Source organism: Ahaetulla prasina, chromosome 1 (assembly GCF_028640845.1).
Source record: "Ahaetulla prasina isolate Xishuangbanna chromosome 1, ASM2864084v1, whole genome shotgun sequence".
NCBI classification, from domain to species: Eukaryota; Metazoa; Chordata; class Lepidosauria; order Squamata; family Colubridae; genus Ahaetulla; species Ahaetulla prasina.
This window is the reverse complement of record NC_080539.1, coordinates 236,503,719-236,530,163: the sequence shown is the minus strand read 5'-3', so window position 1 is coordinate 236,530,163 and position 26,445 is coordinate 236,503,719. Positions and strand designations below refer to the sequence as shown.

Sequence of the window (26,445 nt, the reverse complement as noted above, 5' to 3'; positions counted from 1 at the left end):
TCAGAGCTGCTGAAGATTTTCCATCAAGCAAATGCCCAATATATTTTGAATTACCTACTTTCCCAGCGGCAGATAATGCATTATTTAAAAACTTCTGGGCAAAAAAAAAAAGAAAATAAAAAATAGGTTCTTGAATTGCTTCACACTTGCCACTTAATCCAACCACATATTTCATATGGCTCAAAACATGTCAGCAACGGGTTTGAGCTATAATACAGTAGAAGTATTGAACTATTAATAATATTTCAGCCTGTGAAATGCATTTTTTGAGCTTCAGGAAGCATGAGGTGAATTCATTTGCATATAAAAGAAACAAATTTGATTAGATCTGTCTAAGTATATCAAGCTGTTCCCTGGATGAGGAAATTCCTTTGTACTAATCATACATTGTTCCCTTTTAATGTACTGTACCCATTAATTAAGATAGAAGAATGCAGCTGAAGCAAGATGGTGCCACTCAAATACTCAAAAAAGCCTTCTCCAGTCTGGTGCCTTTCAGTTGTTTGGGTACGTTACTCCAGAAATCCTAAATATTATAGGAGAGGATTCTAGGAGTTGATGGGCATTTCTATAAGGTTGTGAACTCAAAATGTCTGGGGAGAACCTGGGTTTATAGAAGAGTTATTGAGAGTGCACATTTCATTCCATTTCATTTCATCTGACTTACTTCTATACACTTAGTTGGCATTTCTGCAGGCTTATTTTCAATCATGAAGCGGTACCACCCTTGTGGAAGCGAATGATCACAAATCATGTCCTGAATGGCTTTTTCTTGCAATTCCAGAGAATCAAAATGGATGCTGCGATAGGCATGATGGAGAATACGATGTCCTTCTGGAAAGCATTCTGGAGCTAAGGGCAGAAAAGGAAGAAAATAGAAGTATCATAACTGTCAGTAAAAATAAATACATTGGTTGTATTTTATATTCTTTGTCCAACAAACTTTCATTCATACAAACTTTACATTCACTTATTAAATCACAGCTCAGTATGAATGAATGTTTGCACAGAGCATTTTGATATCTGTCTGTAGACTATTTCTAGAAGCTAAATGACATGTTACCTTTACTAAGCAGAATGAGCTGAATACAGTATATATATTTTCTTTTTTTCTTATTCCAAAAGAGGGATGACTGAGAATTTCATTCAGTTTGATTTCCAACTTTCCAATGCGTATATGTTTCTTCTTCTTTCAGGGACTAGAAAGAATAGGGGATTTATTTTCTTTTAATGAATATATGAATTGAAGGGGAGAAACAAAAATGAAAGCTGAATCCATCTTAACAGCTTGGACAGCCTGAATCTAGCACTTAAGCTGGAGTCACTCTTTAAATGTCTTTGACTTTGTAAAATATTTTTAATTCAGTGGAAAGGGAAATATAAATACTTTTCAAAGGAAAGAAAAGTTTGACAAAACATTCATTTATGTCTTGCCAGGAATTTGAACCCATGAGACTATTCTGCTTGCATCACTTTCTATCAGCTTGTACCAATAAAAAAATCTAAAACCACTGAAAAATTCTAGAGGATGATGAAAACAAATATTTTTCACAAGGCAATAAAGCTTTGTGAATGGTAGATTCCAATGTAGTGGGATAGTTAAGATCTTGAACTAGGACCACTCTTTGTTACTGTGTGACTTTTGGCTTACTGGACCCGTGCCCCTCCTGGCTGGTGCTGGCCACTCAGGAGGTGACACGAGGCTGGCTCCAGGCGATTACGACCACTTCTTTGGTGGAGGGTGTCTTCCCGGTCGCCTTGAAAGAGGCGGTGGTGAGGCCCCTCCTTAAGAAGCCTTCCCTGGACCCGGCTGTTTTAGGTAATTATCATCCGGTCTCCAACCTTCGCTTCGCGGCAAAGGTTGTAGAGAGTATGGTGGCATATCAGTTTCCCTTGCACCTGGATGAAACTGTCTATCTAGACCCGTTCCAGTCCGGTTTCCGGCCCGGTTACAGCACGGAGACGGCTTTCGTCGCGTTGGTGGATGATCTCTGGAGGGCCAGGGACAGGGGTTGTTCCTCTGCCCTGGTCCTATTAGACCTCTCAGCGGCTTTCGATACCATCGACCATGGTATCCTGCTGCGCCGGTTGGAGGGATTGGGAGTGGGAGGCACCGTGTATCGGTGGTTCTCCTCCTATCTCTCCGACCGGTCGCAGTCGGTGTTGACAGGGGGGCAGAGGTCGGCCCCGAGGCACCTCACTTGTGGGGTGCCGCAGGGGTCGATCCTCTCGCCCCTTCTGTTTAACATCTACATGAAGCCGCTGGGTGAGATCATCAGTGGTTTCGGTGTGAAGTACCAGCTGTATGCGGATGACACCCAGCTGTACTTTTCTACGCCGGACCACCCCAACGAAGCTATCGAAGTGCTGTCCCGGTGTCTGGAGGCCGTACGGGTCTGGATGGGGAGAAACAGGCTCAAGCTCAATCCCTCCAAGACAGAGTGGCTGTGGATGCCGGTACAGTCAGCTAAATCCGCGGCTGACCATCGGTGGCGAGTCATTGGCCCCAATGGAGAGGGTCCGCAACTTAGGCGTCCTCCTGGATGAACGGCTGTCTCTAGAAGATCATTTGACGGCCGTCTCCAGGAGAGCGTTCTACCAGGTTCGCCTGGTACGCCAGTTGCGCCCCTTTCTGGACCGGGATGCCCTATGCACGGTCACTCACGCACTCGTGACGTCTCGCCTGGATTACTGCAATGCTCTCTACATGGGGCTCCCCTTGAAGGGCATCCGGAGGCTGCAGTTAGTCCAGAATGCGGCTGCGTGGGTGATAGATGGAGCCCCTCGTGGCTCCCACATAACACCCATCCTGCGCAGACTGCACTGGCTATCTGTGGCCTTCCGGGTGCGCTTCAAGGTTTTGGTGACCACCTTTAAAGCGCTCCATGGCATTGGGCCGGGTTATTTACGGGACCGCCTACTGCTACCGAATACCTCTCACCGACCCGTGCGCTCTCATAGAGAGGGTCTCCTCAGGGTGCCGTCAGCGCGGCAATGTCGTCTGGCGACACCCAGGGGAAGGGCCTTCTCTGTGGGGGCTCCCACCCTCTGGAACGAACTACCCCCCGGACTTCGTCAGCTTTCGGACCTTCGGACCTTCCGCCGCGGGCTTAAAACATACTTATTTAATTGTGCAGGACTGAGCTAAATTTTAAATTTATGGGTTTTAAATTGGGTTTTATTTTTATATTTTTTAATTCTTAATTACTGGGCTTTTAGAATAAGTTTTTTAATTGCTTTTATATTGTATTTATGTGTTTTTAAGTGCCTGTAAACCGCCCTGAGTCCTTCGGGAGATAGGGCGGTATATAAATATGATCAAATAAATAAATAAATAATAAATAAATAAATAGTCGTTTTCTCTCAACTCAGCCTACATTACAGGACTGTTGTGGTGGGGGGAAATAGGAGAGAGCATTACACATGGTGCCTGGTGCAGGATACATGCTGCCTTTAGCTCCTGAATGAAATGTGCCATATAAATTTAAAGAATAAGTATTAAATCATATTCATGATGGCCTTTTATTCGCCTTTTCCCTTATGGATTCCTAATTTTTCACCATTATATGTTGAAAATAGCAACTTTGATATTGCTGTTATGGATAGATAATAAACCTGTTTGCTACCTTTTTTTTTTAGCTTTGAGGTGCACTAGATATAATGTAAGTGAAAGTACCATTGCCTGAATGAAATGTGACACATAAATATAATAAATGAACATTAATTCAATTACGTTCTTGATGGTAAACCATCTCCTCCTCCTTCTCCTCCTCCCTCATTGATTCCTAAACATTAACCACTGTGTTAAACAAGACGATACTTTTACAGTATGCCAAAACAGAAGCATGAGAATCTCATTGGATCTCTCCCTTTCTTTCTCCCTCCCTCCCCCTCTCTCTCCTGCCTCTTCATGGATGCCACTAGATTTAAACGCATTAGAATAGAATTCTTTATTGGCCAAGTGTGATTGGACACACAAGGAATTTGTCTTGGTACATACGCTCTCGGTGTACATAAAAGAAAAGATACATTCGTCAAGAATCATAAGGTACAACACTTAATGATAGCTATAGGGAACAAATAAGCAAAAAATTAGAAGCAGCATCAAGTTCTTTTTTTTAATCTGAAGGCTGCTCTGTTTGTTTTTATCCTTTTTAAGAAACATAACTGTCACAAGATGGACCAGGCTTGTTTCATATAAATTCTGAAAATTGCTATGGGACGGCTTTAAAATAGGCCTTTTGTTGATCAAAGACAGGTCTAAGAAATGCTGATTTCAGGCGTATTTTCCAGAATGCAACATGAACCCCACAAGGAGTTTTCTTGATATATTATATAAAAGAGAAAGAAAAAATGGGCTGTGAAAACAATGCATATGATTAAACGTATATAGCTAATGCGAGACAGAGAGACTAAATCATGCTTTTGCAGAGGATCGTGCTTCTTTAGGGGGTCTGCTTACTGTAGCATTTGAAAGGGCACAGGAAGATGGAAGATAGAATCATAGAGCAAACACACCGAGAAATAAAGGATTCTCTGGTGCCTGAATTATTTGGAGGCTGAGAATTCACCTGAAACTTAAATCTGGAGTAGTCTGCAACACCACAAAACAGAATGCAAGCAGCACTCTCCTAAAGTGATCCAAACCAAATTAGGACTTTCTAGAAGGTTTCAAAATTTTTAAATTTTTTTTTAATTTTGTCACAACAATATACACAAACATCAACATAAAATAACTACATATATATGAGCAAAAGTATGCAATAACTATATTAATTTGATATAATGAAAGGAAACAATAGGACAGGAACTGTAGGCACGCTTATGCTCTTATGCACGCCCCTTATGGTCCTCTTAGGAATGGGGTGAGGTCAATAGCAGACAGTTTTTGGTTAAAGCTTTTTGGATTTTGAGAAGAGACCACAGAGTCAGGTAGTGTATTCCAAGCATTAACAACTCTGTTACTGAAGTCATATTTTCTGCAATCAAGATTGGAGCGGTTAACATTAAGCTTAAATCTATTGTGTGCTCGTATATTGTTGCAATTGAAGCTGAATTAGTCTTCAACAGGAAGGACAGTGCAATAGATGATTCTATGAGTTAAGCCCAGGTCTTGTCGGAGTCAGTGGAATTCTAAGTTTTCTAAACCCAGGATTTCAAGTCTGGTGGGATAAGGTATTTTGTTGTTTTCAGAGGAGCTGAGAACTCTTCTTGTAAAATATTTCTGGACACGTTCAACTGTGTTGATGTCAGAAACGTAATTGAATTATTGAATACTTCTGAACATTGCAGAAAGGCAAGTGCTACAGCTGCTAAAAGCAACACTGACTTTTTTTTGTTTCATTTTTTGCAGAAGACTGACTGCAGTCTGACTGTCTATAGTGAAATTTCACCAGTCAATCAATAGAGAGGGAGGGAGGGACAGATGGATGGATGGGTTGTGGAAACCAGGGTACCAGTCTCTCTCACAAGCAACAGGGAATTAAAGGACAAAGAGAACAGGTCAGGATGAGATGAAATATAACAGTCCCACTGCAAACCTACAGAACTAATTTTGCCACACATTTGCCAATGTCAAATGCATTATTTCAGGTTACCTGTCCCAAGTATATCAACTCAATTCACCATTTCCATTGCTTCCTTGATTTTCCTTGTTTCTAGGTGATATTTCTTGATCAGATATTCTTTTGTCTTCTTGCTTTTCATCTTCTTTTCTTCCATCTGTTCTAGCTTGCTTGCATCTTATTTTCAAGCCTGATTTTCCATTTTGGTAGTACACTGTTTGCTTTTTTCTTATTTATTGATTTTGCCTCAATAAATTTATGCAAAATAAATAAAATTTATTTTTATTATAAATGAAATGTATTTATGTATAATAAATTTAGCTATAACTGCAACCATGCTGTGCATCAGTTGATTTGTTATTATTATTGACTTTTCAGTTGGGTATTCATGAAGGGCCTCTGGTGGCTCAGCAGACTAAGTCAGTCTGTTATTAACACAGCTGCTTGCAATTACTGCAAGTTCAAGTCCCACCAGGCCCAAGGTTGACTCAGCCTTCCATCCTTTATAAGGTAGGTAAAATGAGGACCCAGGTTGTTGGGGGCAATAAAAGTTGACTTTGTATACAATATACAAATGGATGAAGACTATTGCTTAACACAATGTAAGCTGCCCTGAGTCTTCGGAGAAGGGTGGGATATACATTCAAATTAAAAAAAAAAAATGTTTTCCATTCAAATACTAACCAGGTCCAGCTTTGCTTGACTTATTGACATCAACCAAGATTCAGCCAGGTCCTGTGAGGATGGAGATACTTTACTTCTTCATTGTCTACAACTGTCTTCTCCAAACTCTTCACATATAATTGAGTAAAATTCCCAATGTTTTTAGTCAGAATAATATATTTGGGTGGCTCCACCTTTGAGAACACTGGCTTATTGATCTAAGATGATAACGATGTATATATACTTTTTGAAGATGAGTTCTTAGGTGTGAATAGCTCTGTAATTTCCTATTAGCCTTTTTCGTTCTATCAACAAACCATTTTAATCAAAACACCTAACCCAACCCATCCTTAGTTGTTTTGGTTTTTATTGTTAGATGAACAACAACAACAAAAAAAAACCTTTCAGATATTTTGGAATTTACTTCTACCTTGTGGAACATAACCTTGTGTAATCATAAAATTCATTTTATGAAAAATTAAATAGCTTCCACTCCATGCCATGCTGCCACCATAGAATGTAAGCTTTTGCCAATATGATGCTCCTTCAACTTCAGAATCAAAGAAGAATGCAATTCACATAGTTCCGCTACCGCTATAAACTCCCTTCCTCATTCTTACCTAAATGATTTATCATGGCTGGGGGAAGTACAGTTAAAAAAGGGAAGGAGTTCCCTCTTACTATGTAATCTATATAAAGTTACTCCTCCATCCCACCAAACGTCCAACAAATAGTTGCACTCTTCCACTTCTGTATAAACACTTGGCTGCTTTTAAGTTGCAAATAAGTGCAATATTCATGCCCACTTGTACTCTGAAGCATGTTTTGGGAATCAGATCTGAAATACTGCACAGTCTTAATGTTTTCATAGGAACAACAGGGATCACTATTAATTAACAAACAAATAGATTTCTAGGTGTTTTTCATCATAATAGAGCATGTGTCCTTTTTGCCAACATGATTAGTATGTAACAAGCCGTTATGTGTTGAAAGGCATTATAATTATAATGGTATTACAGAAATGAAAAGGCAGATTAAAACTCTGATTCAAAATATAAATACTTGAATAGGGAACCCACTGATGTTTTGCATTAATTCTACCATCAAACCATTTAATCTGGAACATCGTACTACAGACACAGGACTTTGAAGTGTTTTTAATATTACATGGCTTTGAAATTAAAGGTTAATTCAGTAGCATATTATTCTGGATTTGGAAGAAACAAGAGTAATCTTTTTCATTGTTTCTGTGGAACAAATCATAAAGTACTGCTGATTTGCATAAAAATTTAAAGCATTATTTAGTTGAAGGAAGGTCACCTACCATCTTAGGTTTTCTATTAGGTTATAAAAATGCTTATGTTGCTAAAATGTTGGATAACTGTGCTCTCCATTTAGCTACTAAGAAAATAATTACCTAATCATATATACAAAAAAGACTGTCATCTTTTAAGTAATTAAATAAAAAAAAACCTGAAGACCAACAAGATTATATAACATCCATAAGAAAACAACTCATTCATTAAGGCTAATTAAAATTATTCAAATGATGTGTAAGGTTTCAATTTTTCTGAATTTTTTAATAAGCAAGATTAAAAAAAAATAGAGAAAAAGAAGTCCAAAAATTAGACATGTTTTAGCCAGATATAATTTAAAATCAGATTAAAATTATGCCCTGAATGCAGTAACTTGTGGCAAATATCATTACTCTCAGATTACACTGCATTTAGGGACAAACAAACAAACAAAAACCAACAACAGCAACAAAACACCCAACGCTGTTCATATTGTTAATTCAAATCTTTAAAAAAAAACATCAAACACTTATGAATAGTTGTGAAGTTAATGTTGTATTGGAAATATGTAACTCAATTGCAAGGCACAATTGCTCAAATATAGAGAGGAGCAGGCAAGCTGAACACACAAATTTCAGTATAAATTTTTATTGGCTTCCTAATAATAAATACTCATGTACAGCTGTCATCTGATAAGGCTATCACATTGCTAATAAAAAAATGGCCATATGGTCATTTCTTGTATTACTTAACTAACAAAACTCCTAGCATATTTTAGAATGAGACTTTCTTTTCCAGTTTTATTAGCCTTTATAGAATTTACTATATATTATGGACATAGTTATACATTCTAACTTGTCCATATTAAACAAATTTTATTTTTGTATTTTTCCCCCAGAAAAGGGTTTTTAAATTCTAAACATTTTGCACAAAAACTTTAAATTAATGAAGGTGCCTTTGAAGACTTCTGAGCAATCAATGAGAAGAAAATTATAATTATGATTATTGATTGGCTTTTTTCCTTTTTTGCATCTCTCAGATTGAAGCAATGTGACAAAATGAACAGGCTCTCGCAACCTAATTCCAGCTAAAAATATACCCTCCAAATGATTTTATTCCATGAAGAACAAGAATGTTATTAATGTAAATGCTTTGATTTTAAAATATATGGGTCTGTATTCAGATGAAAATTTGATTTCCATAGCTTCCCCTTTCAAGAATCCCTCTTTTTCCTTAGAGAATCCATAATGCAATTTAATTACAGTCAATTTAATTACAGTCAGAATGAACATACTTTTTTCATACTATTCCTAAAACTGGTAACTGAGTTTTGTCAATATCCCCTTCACTGTAAGTCCCTCAGTCGCATTTATGCCACCAATAAATAAATAAGAATGTAAAAATAGTGAAAAAGAAATTTAGAGTAGAGAGACAATGGGAGAAACTTCCTCCTATTTGTCCTGTTCAGACTGGTTCCCATATTGACTTGTGAGATTAAAACGTGTGCTTTATTTCTGGCAGTGCAAGGAAATATTACTCTGTTATATGTCAAATTCAAAAATTGCTCAGTATTTTGAGGTAATTCCACTTTAAGTTCACTACGTCAAACCAAAGCAGTACAAAATGGTTAGGGACTCATAACAGGAATTGCTGGGGTGGTTATATGATCTTTTGGCCTGAGTTGACTGATATTATGGCATCTCCACCATCGAACAGATTGCTGACGAGAACTGCGTCTGCTGATGATAGGGAAGAAGAGTGATCTAATGGAACATTGGTTCTAATATAAGATTGAGAGAAGCAACCACTTCAGGCAGTATATTAAGAGGCAGTATATTGTTATTGAATTTGTTATTGCATTTCTATTGACAGCTAGAAGGAAATATATGTTGGATAAAAAAAAAATCTTCATTAGCCCTCTATGTACAGAGCCCTAACTTTAGAGAAAAGAGGAATCATTTGCTACTCTGCCTCAGGAAGCAAACTGTCTAAGACAGTCTTAGTAATGCCTTGAAATTCATGTAGTAGTGATGTTTTCACTCCATAGTTTTAATATTCTAGCAAATGCAGTATTTTGGACATGGGAGTTGTCCAAAGTACTGCACCTCACTGCCCGCAGTTCGATCCTGCCAGAGCTGAAGGTTGACTCATCCTTCCATCCTTCCGAGATTGGTAAAATGAGGTCCCAGATTGTTGGGGGCAATAGGCAGACTCTGTAAACTTCTTAGAGAGGCTGTAAAGCACTGTGAAGTGGTATATAAGTCTTAGTGCTATTGCTATCTCCTCTTTGTTATCACTATGTTCAATGTTGATGTTACATTATATTGTTAAGATTATTTTATACACACACACACATAAAGAATAGTTCTCAGCAATAGGCCTGCTCTGTTCTTTAAGCACTTCCTTTCTACCAGATGGTTGGTTTGATTTTCAGTATCCATTTGTACTTCAAATTTAATAAACTCACAGTTGAATAGACTAATGAGGGGTAGGTGGTTCAATCCAAGTGAGGTTTTACACATGCATATATTTGATATTTTATTCATTTTATATTTTTGTAAAATGGGAATTGGATTTTGAGCATGCAAATCTTACATATTTTATACATGCATAAAAGCTAAATGGAACTTTACACATATGCAAAAGCATATAGTGCACAGATAGATTTGGTTGGTTGCATCCAAAGGACACTAAACTCAGCTTTGTTAAATCAAAGGCTTAGTTATTATTCACCAACACTTGGTGTGGTTTCTCTTCAGCCACCCCAGGCTTGGAAACTTATTTAAATTGTATAATTTAATAACAGAGGTTCAGCACAATTTGTATGGAATGATTCATTCTTCTTGGAGCAAAGTGTTTCTTAAATTTAAATCCTGTCCCTAATAGTTCTTTGCCTATTGCTTAAACATGTAACAGGTTCTAGGCTGAGTATCGGAACTATAAGGAATTGGAAGCACTCAACTTGCTTGCTATCATGACAAGATAAAATGTTTATTCCTGAATAGGTGTCAGTCTTGTGGCTGTGATAAGAAAGGGAGCACAGTCAGCTGAGCTAATTCTAGTTTACTGTAAAGCTATATTGACAGAATCTTGCAAGTCTGAAAGTGCATTTTCCCCCCATTTTCTTTACAGTCCAAGAAACCAGGGAGGGTCTCCTCTCAGCCTCTTGTCACGATCCACCTATGGACTATGCTTGCCTCTTATCTGATCATTCCCTTGGCAATGTCATTTTGTCCAATCTCCTAAGGCAGGGGCCTGCAAACTTGGCTCTTTTAAGACTTGTGGACTCCAACTCCCAGAGTTCCTCAGCCAGCTTTGCTGGCTGAGGAACTCTGGGAGTTGGAGTCCACAAGTCTTAAAAGAGCCAAGTTTGCAGGCCCCTGTCCTAAGGTTATTCCAACATACCGTTACACAGAAGAATAAAGCACTGAATTTGTCAATCTTTTTCTTACCGCTCCCTGACAAGTTGCATTTCCATTATTTGTAAAGCACTGATTTTGACTAATTTAAATGCTGCATTGTATGAATTCTTCATTAAGAAGTATACATAGCTGCCAAATATGGGAAAATTTCAGCCATTGTAATGTGTGTCAATCTGATTAAATGATGCTGAAACCCATAATAAGATGTCCCAGGAACTGTACCAAAAGCCGTTTTCAGACCTGCTCTGGAATTTTACAAACCTCACATTCATTTAATTGAAATTTTCCTTTTATATAAATGTTATTAGAAGTTTTACAAAAAAATTGAAAACTAACACAAACTAATAAAGAATAAAAGAAACAAACAAAAAGAAAGAAGAAAAAAGAAAAAGTGTAAAGAGAATGGAAAGAAACAGAAAAAAAAAACCTTCTGATTTCTTCTGCAGCAAATGTAAGTAGATTTATGATATTAACTCTTTATGCTCACAAAAAGAGCTCTTTTTTTCCCATTATCCAGTTCTCTTACTCATCAAAACCACAAATATATGACTGTAATTAGAGTACTGAGATGATTTAAAAGATTACTTAGGGAAAGTAGTATTTTTGTATGAATTATTACGATGCATTTTGCTTCATTGGGAAGAGAGTATTATCTAATAATTAATAATGAGTTAGTCTCAAAAGCATCTGTTTCTACACCTATGAAGATTTATTATCGTCATCCATTTACTTACAAAATCTATTTTTTTAATTTATGTTTCATGATTCTGGATTTGTTCTGTTCATTTTATACCATCAGCACCAAAGCAATATTATTAGATCCAGAATTATTACAATGCCGAATCGCGCATGTTCCTGTTTGAAGGAAAACTCTGTGATCAGTGAAGGCTTTAGTCAACAAACACAATTGGTGGGTGAGTTTTGCTTATTCTTCTTTACCTTACAGTAACCTAAGCCACAGATATTTCCAGTGAGCCTTGCATGCTATGGATTAGATTTGGGATACTGCAAGAGATTGAAACAAACAAACAAACAAACAAACAAACAAACAGGATTGGGGAAGAGGCAGTGGTGGAATTCAATTTTTTTTACTACCGGTTCTGTGGGTGTGGCTTGGTGGGTGTGGCTTAGTAGACATGGCAGGGGAAGGATACTGCAAAATCTCCATTCCCACCCCACTCCAGGGAAAGGATATTTCAAAATCTCCATTCCCACCCCACTCTAGGGCCAGCCCTAGGTGGTATTTGCTGATTCTCTAAACTAGTCAAAATTTCCGCTACCAGTTTTCCAGAACCTGTCAGAACCTGCTGAATAGCACCCCTGGGAAGAGGTCCTTTCATTCTAGTGAAGTCTCTATTGTACTGACTCAGAAGATCCTCTGATAAAGGGCACAATCAGATCATGCAGCTTTACTTCTTATAATGCATGGAGTCTCTCTGCTCAGATGTCTGTGCCACATGTGAAGCTATTCATCAACACCTTTGAGTCAAGATGCTTTGGGATAGCAGGGTAGAACAGCTATTTTTCTTTAGGACTAATCTGCTACCATTTGCAGATTTCCCTAGAATCCACTGTATATCCATTTACTAGTATAGTGCTATAACACGGCTCATTAACAAATATTACATAGTAGTAATAGCATTTTCTTAGCTTGAACTGAGTCTTTTCGTATCAGTTTTCTATGGATGTAGTATACCCTTTGGAAAATGTATGAAAAGCGGCCTTCTAAGGCATTAGGCTGCAAGCCAAGTCACATATATGTTTTGCAGACAGAATATCCAGGGTTTAAACCCTGACATTTTCAGTGAAAAGAATCAGATAAGCAGACAGTGTGTAAACCATTTGCCTCCCCTGGAAATGAGAAGAACCAACAGAGTGACTCCATATAAAGAGCTTCATATATCTCAAGGAAACAAGCAACAGCGTGCAGGAATAATAGATCATGCACATTATGGTTATATGAGGCTTTATGAAGCAAATCCCTGAGGACTGATAAAAATTACAATCTGAGGGAAAACCTGGATCTTCAATATACTTTTTCCCTCCCTACCATTAAACAAATGAAAGCAAAAGATTAAGCTGAACATGGCAATGCTTTTTGAAACGCAGAAATACATAAATGTATTATATATATATATATATATATATATATATATATATATATATATATATATATATATATATATATATATATATATGTAGGTCTTTGGTTGTTCGGTTTTCTCCTGTGTAAAATTGGAAGGGTCTTGGCGACGTTTCGACGAAGTCTCATTCGTCATCTTCAGGCTTCAGCTTTGTGCATCTGGGAGCAATGTGTGATCGCAGCTGTTTCTTCCTTTTAACTGCTAGTGGGGGTTTGAACTGATTGCGTAGGAGTTTGGCTGTGCTCTGATTGGATGGGGTGTGTCCTGTTTGGGTGGGGGCTTGGTTGTGCTCAGATTAGTCTTGAGTTGCAGGGGGATTTGAGCTGGTGAGCTGCATAGCTGTTGTTTGGCTTTGTGGTGGTGCTACATCTTCATAGTGGGTGTCAGTCTGCTGCATAGATGGATTGGAGGGGTTTGAAATGGCTAATGTTGCAGCTGCGGTCTGGCTTCTGGTCCTTGGTCGTGCTTCATGATCAGTGTGGGTTTGGGTCTGCTTTCTGGGTGGATGTGCGGTGGTGACATCCTGTGTGGACCTCGTGAGTGTGGGTCTGGTGTCATTCCTCGTGTTAGGGACTCGTTTGTCAATAAGGGCGGGTTTCCAAATGGCTGGTAGGCGGGAGGTATCATCTCGTTTGTTCATGCTGTGTGGGCGTTTTTCTATCTCAATGGCTTCTCTGATTATTCTGTTGTTAAAGTGTTCAGTTTTGGCAATAGTTCTGGTCTTTTTAAAGTCAATATCATGTCCTGTGACTTTAAAGTGTTGGATCAGGGAAGAAGTTGGTTCCTCTAATCCAAAAAGAACCCCCCACTAAAATCCAAGACAGAGAACAAGAAAACGGCACAGCCCTCCTCCCATATATAAAAGGCACCACAGACAGAATCAGCAAGATCCTCCACAAACACAACATCAAGACAGCATTCTGCACAAACCAAAAAATATCCACCATCCTAAGAAACCCCAAAGACAAAATTGAGTTAGAAAATCAAGGAGTATATGAAATCCCATGCACCGCCTGCCCCACCACATACATCGGACAAACCAACAGAAGAATAAGTGCACACATTGAAGAACACAAGAACTCAGTCAAAAAAAAGAGGAACCAAGATAGAAAAATGCCCACACAGCATGAACAAACGAGATGATACCTCCCACCTACCAGCCATTTGGAAACCCGCCCTTATTGACAAACGAGTCCCTAACACGAGGAATGACACCAGACCCACACTCACGAGGTCCACACAGGTTCAATTGGTTGTGTTTTCTGCCTGGTGTACGTGAAAAGAAAGACTGATATCTATCATGCAAGCCTCCAAGTGAAAATCTCCTGCCATCTATTTTACAGTTCAAGAAGCAAAGAAAGGTTCTTTTGAGCCTCTTGCTGTGCCCACTATACAGCTGCGGGCTATGCTCTCTCTTATCTGACCATTCTCTAGGAAGCCATCTCTCCAGGTCTTTCCCATATACCATTACAGGGCTCTTAAAGCATGAGTAACTACTGGAACTTATACGTATATTCTATCAGGAAGTGTAATGGCAAAAACATTTCTAGAGAGTGAATATATCCAGGGAGTGATTCCATTAAGAAGTGAGATTGGAAAGGGATTAGATCAGCTGTCAACTAGGAAAGCACCAGACATGGAACACCCACTGACCTGCTTCAAGCTGCAGAAGAAGAGGGCAGTGAACTGCTAACAGCTGTAGATTGACATATATGGAACAAGACAATGTAAGAGAGAGGCAGGAAAAAATAGAATATACTTTATACTGAATTTGGAGAAGATGAATGTACGAATTCCCAAACCATTGCACTAATTTTTATGAAAAGTTTTGCTTAAGAGACCCATACTTGAAGAGAGAAATGCCAAATGAATAGGCAGGTTTCAGAAAAGTTGGATGAACATGAGACCAACATAATATCAAAACAGGAGAGAGAAAAAGTATATAAGATAATTTGTTTAATTACAGCAAGGATTTTGCATCATGCAAGAAGGTGAAATAATTAAGGCTTATGTATATGGAACTATATTTGATTATTCTTCTGGGAAAACATTTTAGTGAATAATAAACTACTGTGAGTCAGGGAAATCAGACTGGTTCAAAAGAGAGAAAAGTATGAAAAAAATACCCACATTGTCCCCATTTTTGTTTAATTTACACAGTGAATATATTATAAGAATGGCAGGATTGGAAAAGATGCCAGCTGGTATTGGTATCAAAATTAAAGGTTAACACTCTGAAATATGCAGATGCTGCTGTATTATTAATTAAAAGACAACTTGTGGAAACAAAAAGTAAAATAAATAAGATAATGTTAAATATTAAAATAATAAAATAATGTAAACCATCATGTGTAGGAATCTCAGAGTTGACTGAGAAGCAATGATGGTTGTAGATAATTATTTTTTCTTGGACTCAAGAATAAATATATACACTGTGGTAGAGAGGTAAAGGGGAGATTAATTCTAGAGAGGAAGACAATAAGAAACTTAATAGCTTATGAAGGATAAGGGTATTCCAGTGACAGTAAAGAACAAAATAGTTAAAGCAGTCATTTTTCAACTGGTAATGTACTGTTATGAAAGCTGGAGAAAGAATGAGTCTAAGAAGATCGATGTCTTCAAATTATGGATTTGGAGACTGCAATAAGAAACAATCCATCAGTCCTGGACCAAATAAAGACTGACTGCTGTCTTAAAGGGATGATCCATAAGCAGAAACTAACATACATTGAGCAAATTATGGAGTAGAAAAACCATTCTGCTTGGCAAGGTTGAGTTAAACAGAAGAAGGGGAAGACAATTGGTAAGATGGAGGAGGAGGAGGAGGAGGAGGGGGGGGAGGGGGAGGAGGTGGTGGTAGTGGTCCTTGAAAGCACTACAGATTACCAGTAAGGAAAAATCAAAATAGTGGGAATCTATCTAGTCAGGAAGACTCAATGTCTAGATAGATACTAAGTGAAGACCTGGTAGGATTTCTGAAAGAAAATTATTTCAAGTTTTCTTCTGGTGCAATAAATAGATCATTTTTGGCTTTTCACATGAATAAAGCTCTGCCTATCTTCAAGAAAGCCAAATGCTTGTTAACAGAAGTTAATTGACAATGCCAGTGGTATTAAGATGGTTATGGTCAGAGGTTTCTTACATTCCCAGAAACTGTCTCCAGCATAATTGCATTGTCTGCAGCTTCAGTGGAATGTTAGTTTTGCTTGGATTCTCTCTAAATGGGCAAACTGACTCTGTAACAAATTGTGTTTGTCATGGTCTCTGCAATCCTAAAACATTAGTTTTTTTTATTAAAAGGCATATTTGGCACAATGCATATTGTTTCTTGAATGTGCCTATATTGCATTGTATATATGACGGAGGGCACCAAGATGAAACTTGGGACTGAATGAATAATAGACTCAAGTGTATTTCTTCTGCTATTACATAGTTTATTAGGAGAATGTTCACTCCTTGGATCAAGAATTTCAATTACAGTTCATGCCATTCATATATTTAATATTAAATATAAACTAATTATTTTATCATTATCATTTCTTACCATTTTGTTTCAAGTAACATAGAAAGCTGTTTCCCCTGAACATTCATCCTAAAACATTTATGAATACTTTCTGAAACCTAAAACTATCCCTGTACTTTATGATTGACTCAGATGAAGCCCTGTCTTCATGCATGTCTTGAAGAAAGTCAAAGAATATGAAATACAAATAAATCATAGACTCATATATGCTGGTCCCAGTCTCTGTATATGTATTTTTCCCACCATATTTTATTCCCTCTAACCTCTGTGAGAAAATCTGGAGGGAAGCTGTGTTTCTGTTTTCTTCTTTATGATATAAGTCAGGAATCTGGTGGCTCACATGGATAGGATGCTAGATCGGAGCTTAGCAACCCCACGTTAGAGACCTGAGTACTACTGCATGGTGGGGTGAGCTCCCATCATTCACTCCAATTCCTTGATGGGGATATGAAAGGAGCTCCTATGGGAGTTCCATGGGCAATGGTGATATTATCGGTTAATCCTTTCAACTCAGAAGCACCTTAAGCTATACTTCCAACATGAATCGCATGGGGATTATGATATGTGTCCATGTGATGCAGGATACAACTGTAGATGGACAGTTCAACATTCAAGCAACCCCAAGGACTGCTCCCCTTTACTCCTAACCAAATGTAGAAATGTCAAAACGAACAAGGTGTGGAATATAGGATACTGGTGTCTTCTGTAGCCTTCATGTTTTCTTCAGGAATGCACAAAGCATGAAAATTGTGCAGGTTGTACCTCACATTCCTACAGAGAGGCATGCCCTGCTTTTCCTAATACTTTTCAAGTTCCACAACATTACACAGAGAATAAACAGACTATTTGTCTGAATGGTTCTCCTCTTGTTACTTGGCTAATGTGTCCTAAACGCTTTCCCTTGTGTTTGGGGATAACAATTTCCAAGTGGGAAAGAAGAAATGAATCTAGAGATCTCCCACAGCCACATATTGTCATCAAGCTGATAAATGTCAAAGTAATTTGGCTTCCCTTGTTTATCCTTAACAGTGCAATCTAATTCAGAAGTAAACCAAAAATAAAAACCCAGTGCCTACACTTTCCAGATAATTTCATTACAGCACATATTGATTCATCAGTTTGTCTCATTAATATTAATGACATTCAAATAGCTAGATACCTGCATGCTGGGATAAGGGTTTACTCTGAGGAATGTAACTCCCACAGATGAATTAATCTAAATGCACTTCTTTGCAGAGACAGGGTGCTGCATTATGCTGCTCATTACAGTGGTATAAATGTGGGAAGACTGAGCCTCTTACCAACGTGCAGTATTTTACCGGATTTAGCCCTATGCTTATGTGGATTTGTGCTACTGAGGGATTATTAAAAGTAGCTAATAATTTTCTGGTTAATTTAAATTCTATCTCTATAAACACAAGAATCATTCTACATAAAATTAAGACTCCAATACTAAACACTAGCCCAAAGCATTAAAGTATGTAGCTCTATCACCCCATGCCTGTTTCATATGCAATTCTCCTAAACCCAGAGTCCTCCAGAAGGTCTGGATTTCAAGACTCTATTGTCTGAAATCTAATATATCTGAAGAGCATTCAGTTATTGAAGGGTTCTTTATATGTAGAAGCCAATCTCCTTTTACTCAGTTTATACCAAAATATTACTATAAATTAGGGGTGTATTAACTTCAGCACTAAGGCCTATTTTAAAGCTGATATTAAATTGTACTGTTTAATGTGATAGAATGGGGAAACCATTAAATTATAACAAATTGCCACTAATAAGATTATTGTGTTCAGATTTGCTGCCCCTAAATCTTCAAGTCCAGTAGACTTTAATAAATGTGCTTTTTATGAATTTATCAAATAACATCTAATTAACCATTACATCTTGTGGTAATGAATTTCGTATGAACCACACTGCCTTCATTACTGCTTGTGCCCAATAATCTTTCGTGACGTAGCAGAATATGTGAATTAGGTTCATGGTTTTTAGTTTGGCTCAATCTCTAACACAGGGGTGTCAAACTGGCGGCCAATGGGCCGGACATGTCCCGCACAAACCACACCTATCCCAGCGCCATGAATGTGAAAAATGTCATGAAACATCATGTGACGGCAACATGATGCTGCGAGTTTGACCCCAGTGATCTAACATATCTAAGTAGAGCTGGAAAAGACAAACTATCTGTCAGTGCTGAAAATACTCATTATAAGAGAAGTTGTTATAAAGGCCTGCTTCTTTAAAATAACTTCATTTACTGACCTTTATTAGCACTTTATGATAAGCCGTTGGTTTATATGATATGTTAATACAATGCATCCATTCCATAAACTAAAAGTAAGGAGTAGTAGTTCATGTCAATTAATTCTTGGAAATACAGATAGTCCTCATTTAATGATCACAATTGGAACTGACAACCTGGTCATGAAGCAAGCTAAATGAAACCACAACTGTGCTTATAATCTTACTTCGCTTTCCTTCACTCTACAAACTTGTGCAAGTCATAAATGCAAGGATTGGTCATAAAGTTATTTTTTCATCACCGTTGCAAGAGCTAAACAAGGCAATTGTAAACAAGAACTACCTTTGTAGGAATAGAAAGATATTTGAAACAAGTTTAATATTTATGTTGATTTATTCCGCAAAGAACAACATTTATGAGCCACACTTCTATAACAATTATACAATTTTTAGCATTTGAATATGATAATAATATAGTTAATAATAACTATAATATTGATGTTTATTGCATTGTACTGCTATACATAGTAAAATAAAAACACTTATAAATGCACAAAATAAAATACTTTAATAAAACAAAAAGCACCTTCTAACCTGCTTTTTAAAACAAACGAATCATTAAATCTGAATACACACACATACACACACATTACAAACTATTCTAAAAATACAAGTTCCAGGTATACTAGTAAAGAAAGAAACAGACATTCTATGAACTCTGGAACTAAAATAATTAAAATTTTATTCTACTAAGCTTTCGTCAGCCATTTGTTGACATCGTCAGAGTATTAAACTACCATTACAGAGATCTCTGCCTTTATATGTCATTAGTCAATTTGGCCATTGAATGCATGATAGGCCCTTCCAGCCACTTCTCACTTGTAATTAGCTGTGTTGTTTTTGCTGTTGTCATGCTGGTTGATGGAGGCTTAATTCCTACAGTTTCCTCCCTCTTAGCTTGCTTATCTGTGGGGGATGACAATAAAATTTTCTAGTTTTCCATAGATAGGAATAAATTCAATGAAATTATAACTAAGTTAAATACACAGGGTTTTTTTTATTATTTGAATTTATATCCCGCCCTTCTCCGAAGACTCAGGGCGTTAAGCAATAGTGTTTAGTGTGTTAAGCAATAGTCTTCATCCATTTGTATATTATATACAAAGTCAACTTTTATTGCCCCCAACAATCTGGGTCCTCATTTTACCTACCTTATAATGGATGGAAGGCTGAGTCAACCTTGGGCCTGGTGGGACTTGAACTTGTAGTAATTGCAAGCAGCTGTGTTAATAACAGACTGCTTTAGTCTGTTGAGCCACCAGAGGCCCAGTGTATAAATAAGTCACCTGTAGGGCAATTCTAGGTCTATAGTGAACCATGTTTACTAGCTATAATTCCAGCCATCCGCCCCAGATATGTGAAGTTAATAGCACTCCATGTAATGCAAAACCAGTGTTCCTATCCACTATGAATTTTGATGTAATTTGTCTAATCCCAACAAAAGGTCTTTTCCTACTTTCACAATGTTTTATATCATTCGCTGATACCTTCATGGAGCTTTATACTCACGCATTTATATGAACTGTGATTTGAACACCTTTAGCAGTATTTGATGTTGTTCCTGATTACTTTATTTTTTTAAAAAAAATAAAACACACCTTTTGCAACCTGAACAGGTAATAAGCTTAAAATATTTTTTTTCCTGCTACTTGTGTGCTGTTTGGGACAAGGCAAAATCCTGGGAAGTTGAGACTCCTCAGGATTTTCCAGCCCACTCTTTCCAATGCTGCCATGGCTCTGTCATGGCTCTCTCAAAGATGGGATTCAAACCCTGAGGCCATCCATCTTCACAGGATGACTTAAGGAAATCAAAGGGACTAGCAAGGATGCAATATGCTATCCTCCAAAGTCAACCCTCCATCCTCAGTGGGAAGAAAGATGTCATTTAGCTGATTTTAACACTGTTTAAGGACATTCTTTCTTGGGCATAAATTCCAAATGACCATACATCTCCATAGAGACATCCTTTTTAAATTGACCAGATAATGATTTCATCCTAAAGGCAGTTCCATCACTACACTAGACAAAAAAGATAACATTTAGCTGTTATCTATTATAAGATAACAGCTAAAAATCCCCAATGGACTTCTTACCTATCTACCCCCCACCCCAGCATATTACTTTCCAATAAACCATTATAAATGCATAGATCACGCACAAACCTGCAAAATTTCAAACCTGTATGTTTACCTCCCTTGAACTCCTGCAAGTCCCATGGACTGCAAGGTGATCAAACCAGTCAGTCCTACAGGAGATCAACCCTGACTGCTCTTTAGAAGGCCAGATCCTGAAGATCAAACTCAAATACCTTGGCCACCTAATGAGAAGGAAGGACTCACTGGAGAAGAGCCAAATGCTGGGAAAGATTGAGGGCAAAAGAAGAAAGGGACGACAGAGAATGAGGTGGCTGTAGGGAATCACTGAAGCAGTAGGCGTGAGCTTAAATGGACTCCAGAGGACAGGAAGGCCTGGAGGAATGTTGTCCATGGGGGTCACGATGGGTCAGACATGACTTCGCAACTAACAACAACAACCATCAATAAAATATCCCTGTTCTTCAGATCCACACTTTTAGCAACTGTGAGCAGGGCACAACATACAAAGATGTGTTATAAATTTACTCATTGTTTCATTTTCTAGCAGTCAGTTTTTAAGCATTTGATTCAAATACTCGGCTAATGTTTGCCTCTCAGTCTCTGAACTGAGTGTATTGGAGATAATCTTATATTAATTCCCCAAATGCCCTTAACTGATAAAAGTGACAAGAGTAAGTCTTTTATAAAATGATTGAACATAAAAAAGTACATCATGATGTTAACATAGAGAAAGCACTATTACATCTTTTGACTTTACTCATTATAATCCTTTGGGGGATGAGAAAAAACATTTTGGGTAAATTCAGATCATCTGAAAATTTATATTAATAGTATGTGAAAACTAGCAATGTCCGTGACTCATCAAAAAGGACTTTTAAAGCAAAAATACATCTGCAGTGTTAAGAATGAGGTTCATTAAAGACCCGAATCACTATTTCTGCACATTCTCTCCACACCTTGAATGGTGGAATTTTGTAAAGTTTGCAGCCAGAAAAATCTGCAGAATTCTCCCCGCTCCTCATTGAGTGATTTGTTAAGAAAGTGAAAGCCTTAAGTGACTATAGTGAGGCAGCAAAGAAGTAGGAAGACAAAAAAAAAAAAGCAAGACAAAAATTATGTGAGAAAGTACCACTTTGGTTACTAGTTAAGACCCCAGGCTAGAAACCAGGAAGGGTGCGTTCTAGTCACATTTTAGGCATGAAAACTGGCTGTGTGCCCTTGAGCCAGTCTTTCTCTCTCAGCCCAACTCATCTCACAGGGCTGTTGTTGTGGGGGAAAATAGAAAGAGGAAAGATATTAGGTATGTTACCCACCTTTAGTTATTTATCAAAATAATGAAGTTGGGATATTTTTTAAAAAAACATTGAAATGGCAGAACAGAGGGCAATAAGATAATTGAGGTGGAGGTAGAAAGGAACTGATGAAATGTAGAGGGGGGGGAATGAATAGCCGAGTAAGCGAAGGCGCAGTATTGAGATTGAATGTCACCCAGAAATGGTTAGAAGATGGGAATCTATATAAATATTTGAAATAAATGAATAAATGTCCAAGAAAAAAATGCAGAGAGAATATCAGAAACTCAAATAAGATGGCAAGGGAAAAGCACGTGCTTGTGGTGTGGCAGAGAAAGATGTTAAAGACTGGAATTCAATAGGGCCTCTTGTGAAAGGACATGGACATAACAAAATGTTGAAAGAATATTGAACAATTAAGTAATATAATAACCCATCACAAATGTGGCACAAATACCGGGGCATTTTCATGCAGAATAAAGACTTATTGCTGATAGCCATTCACTGTATTTTATATAAATGGTAGATACATTTCAGAAATACAGTCCATGAGGATAAGAAAGACTCATTGCTATCTAAATTTCATACTGAAGAGAGGCAAGAAAATTTGGGGGGAAGGGGGAATGAATAGTGACAGGAAGCTCTTGTTGTTTCCTGCTTTTAATTAACAATAGACTGGGGAGAAAGAGGCACAAGGACAAGGTGTGGAGAGACCTTTCTTCAACTAGCTCTTGCCATTTACCAAAATAGCAAAAATAGATACAAAGAGATAATGCAGCCTCCTACAGCAGAAAGAAAGATTGAGAAAGATTTATAGCACTACCGAAGTAAGAGTAGGTCAGCATCTTTTCTTTTTCTCTGATTCTGCAAAACTTGTGTAGACTCTAAGCATTCATTTTTTCCAACTTTTTTTTTTAAGGAAAAGCATGTTTTTCAAATCTGCCCGTGTGACTAAGTCTCTGATAGGGAGGCTTGTATTTTTTAAGCGTTCTAGAACTCGATAGAACCATGATATGTTGGTGTCTTTAGGTCATCTATCATAATTCCTACATAGGAGTATAAAAACCTGTATATGGAGGGAATAACACCTGCTTCTCAATGATTTTCCACACATAAAATTATGTAGAAAAGGGAGGAACTGTAAGTGAATAAATGCTTATTTTCAAGTTGTATGTGAGAATCAGAGATAAAATGTACACTGTACCACTGGACTACATCTAACGTCATCTAAGTGGATATCTACACATTGTCCCTTTCTGATTCTTCCAAAACTTTTTATAATGGACTCTGAGTTTGGAAGAAACATGAATGAAAGTTGGTTCCAAGAATATATTGTAAGGTGTTTGGGAATGCAGTTTTGTCACCAGACGTATGCCATTTGTTACTACCAACTGTACATGTCAAAAAAGATTTAAAGAAGTGTACCAATAGGTCAGGTTAATAGAAATCTTAAAGATATAAAGGTTGATCTATCAGAACCACTGAATCTTCACACTAAGAATTTTATATCAGCAAATTGTATTTCCAATATCAACTAATATGGGGTGTCAAAAATAGAAATCAAATCATTCCAAAATCCTTTCTGCTAAGAGAAGATTAAAGTACAACATTTCTTTCCCTAAGTACCTATATAACCATGGCATACTCTTCATTTTATTTCTTTCTCCTAACTAAATAGCCTTTAATTTTTTTTAAAATTTATTTACATTTATATCCCGCCCTTCTCCGAAGACTCAGGGCGGCTTACAGTGTGTAAGGCAATAGTCTCATTCTATTTGTATATTTACAAAGTCAACTTATTGCCCCCCCCAACAATCTGGGTCCTCATTTTACCTACCTTATAAAGGATGGAAGGCTGAGTCAACCTTGGGCCTGGTGAGATTCGAGCCTGCAGTAATTGCAGGCTGCTGTGTTTTAATATCTTACAGCCTGAGCCACCACGGCCCTAATGTATGATCCTGACCATTTGTGGTTTGTCAGTCAGGAGCTGAGGTCTGAATTACCTTATGAATAGCATGGTCAAAAAAATATTTTGAAATTCCTCATGGAGAAGAAGAATCATCAAGAAAGATACTGCAGGATAGCCACTGAATAGTTGAGCTTCATCTTTGACTTCATTTATGAAAATTTACCCATTCATCTGATGGCTCAGAACTAGTAGTATTTAAAGTTGTTGTGATGAAAGAATACCATAAATAAAGAAGTGCATAATTTTAATTAATTAACATGCTTTTTAGTGTAGTGATTCAGGTATTGAACTAGGAGTGGGAGCCTTGGTGGTACAGTGGTTAAAATGCAATACTGCAGGCTACTTCTGCTGACTGCCAGCTACTTGCGATTTGTTTGAATCTTACCAGGCTCAAGGTTGACTCAGCCTCCCATCCTTCTGAAGTAGGTAAAATGAGGAAAACAAATTGTTGGGGTCAATATGCTGACTCTGTAAATCACTTAGAGAGGGCTGTAAAACACTGTAAAGCAGTATATATGTCTAAGTGCTATTGCTATCCAAGTTCCAATTCACACTCAACCTTGGATAATGTGTGACTTTGAAACAATCACTGTTTCTTAGCTCAGCCTATTTCAAAGAAGTGTTTTTGGTCTGGGATAATATAGCAAGAGAAACTGCTGCATAAGTCACCTTGAGCTACTTGACAAAAAGTTGGGATATAGAACTAATGCTTAAATACATAAATAAAATTATACCATATATATCATTTAAAAATTTAATGATTCAAATGATTCTTACTTGATATAACAATTCCACCTTTGTTGTCCCATTAAAAGGAACCCTGGAAGGCAGGAACTATAATTCTGGACATCAGAAAATTCTCAGAAGGATTAAAGTGGCTGCTACTTTTTCCACTAAACAAAGGATAATAATGGATTTAGCTTTTTTATGAGGTATATAACAAGTGTACAATTACTCATTCCTTGGCTCATCAGTTATCAGCTAATGCCAGCAGTTATGATACGGTGCAGAATGTGATTTGTTCCTCCATGCACATCAAAGAATTAATGAGTTGCTCTTTCTTTTCAAGGAAAATATGTCATTTCTTCAGATGTTGGCTTATTTATTCTACCAAGCACATGGTAGAAGACCCTCCCCCCCCCACTATCCTCATCCCTACTGCAATGAGTCAATCAATCTCAGCAGGGAAATATAATGAAATGTCTTTCAACTATTTGAATAGAGAAGTGGTCTGTTTGAGCAAAATGTCGTTGTACAAATTTTGCTTTGTTTCTGTAATTGCTATAATTTTGCAAGTCACCATTGTTGATCTATAAAGGAAATGATGTGAATACATTAATAATTTAACTATAACACTAAATGAAATCTGGATAGAACAGTTTGATTCAAGGACTAATGTAAACAGGATTCACTCAAAAAGGCATCTTTTATTGGAACTTATGAAGAATTGTATCTGATGTAGATGACTTAAAAAATTCTTTCTTGGCCTATGATCCTAAGTTCCTAAACCAAGGACAATATGGAACTACTTGCTGAATGACCAAAAGGGATTTGGGTGTCCATATCAGTGGTGGATTGCTACCGGTTTTCCCCGGTTCAGGAGAGGCGGTAGCGGAAATCTTGATGTGTGAGCGAACTGGTTCACTCCGTCCATCAATTGGGCCCTCCTACCCTCCCCCGTGCTATACTAACCTTTATTCCTTTGTTTTTAGCCCAGCTGTAAGGTGTGGCAGAGTGGATTGCCATGCCTCAGCTGGCATTTTTATTAAATGCGCTTGCACAAAGTGCAAGTTTAGCACATGTACGAGCGTAGTGAGGTTGCATGCAGCACTCACGTGCAAAGTGCATGCACGAAGTGAACCAGTGGTAAAACCAGTTAGAACCCACCACTGGTCCATATATACCTGGTTTTCCAATAGCAAAGCCTGAAAAGTAGGACAATTGAAAATGCAAATTATCTCAAACAGAATGAGATAAATTTTACTCCTAAAGATAGGAGGAAAAAGAAATCTTTAGGATTCCTGTCGAGAAAGCAGTGTTCTGTAACAATTCAGTCATTATTCTGCTACGTTTTATCACTTGGGAAACAGAACTGTGGGCAGCTGATTGTTTTTCTCTGGAAGATTTCACAAAGAACCAAATGAGTAAGAAGAGAATAAGATCATCAGAAATA

The 26,445-nt window shown here is 37.6% G+C and overlaps 1 protein-coding gene across 1 annotated transcript in view; it reads right to left on the bottom strand.

Moving 5' to 3' along the window:
* LOC131203457 (von Willebrand factor D and EGF domain-containing protein-like) overlaps nucleotides 1–26,445 on the bottom strand; it is a 181,398-nt gene that overhangs the window by 113,985 nt on the left and 40,968 nt on the right. Inside the window, exon 2 of the mRNA XM_058193736.1 lies at nucleotides 668–852. Within this exon, the coding sequence (XP_058049719.1) occupies nucleotides 668–852 (185 nt within the window). The remainder of the gene's footprint in view (nucleotides 1–667; nucleotides 853–26,445) is intronic.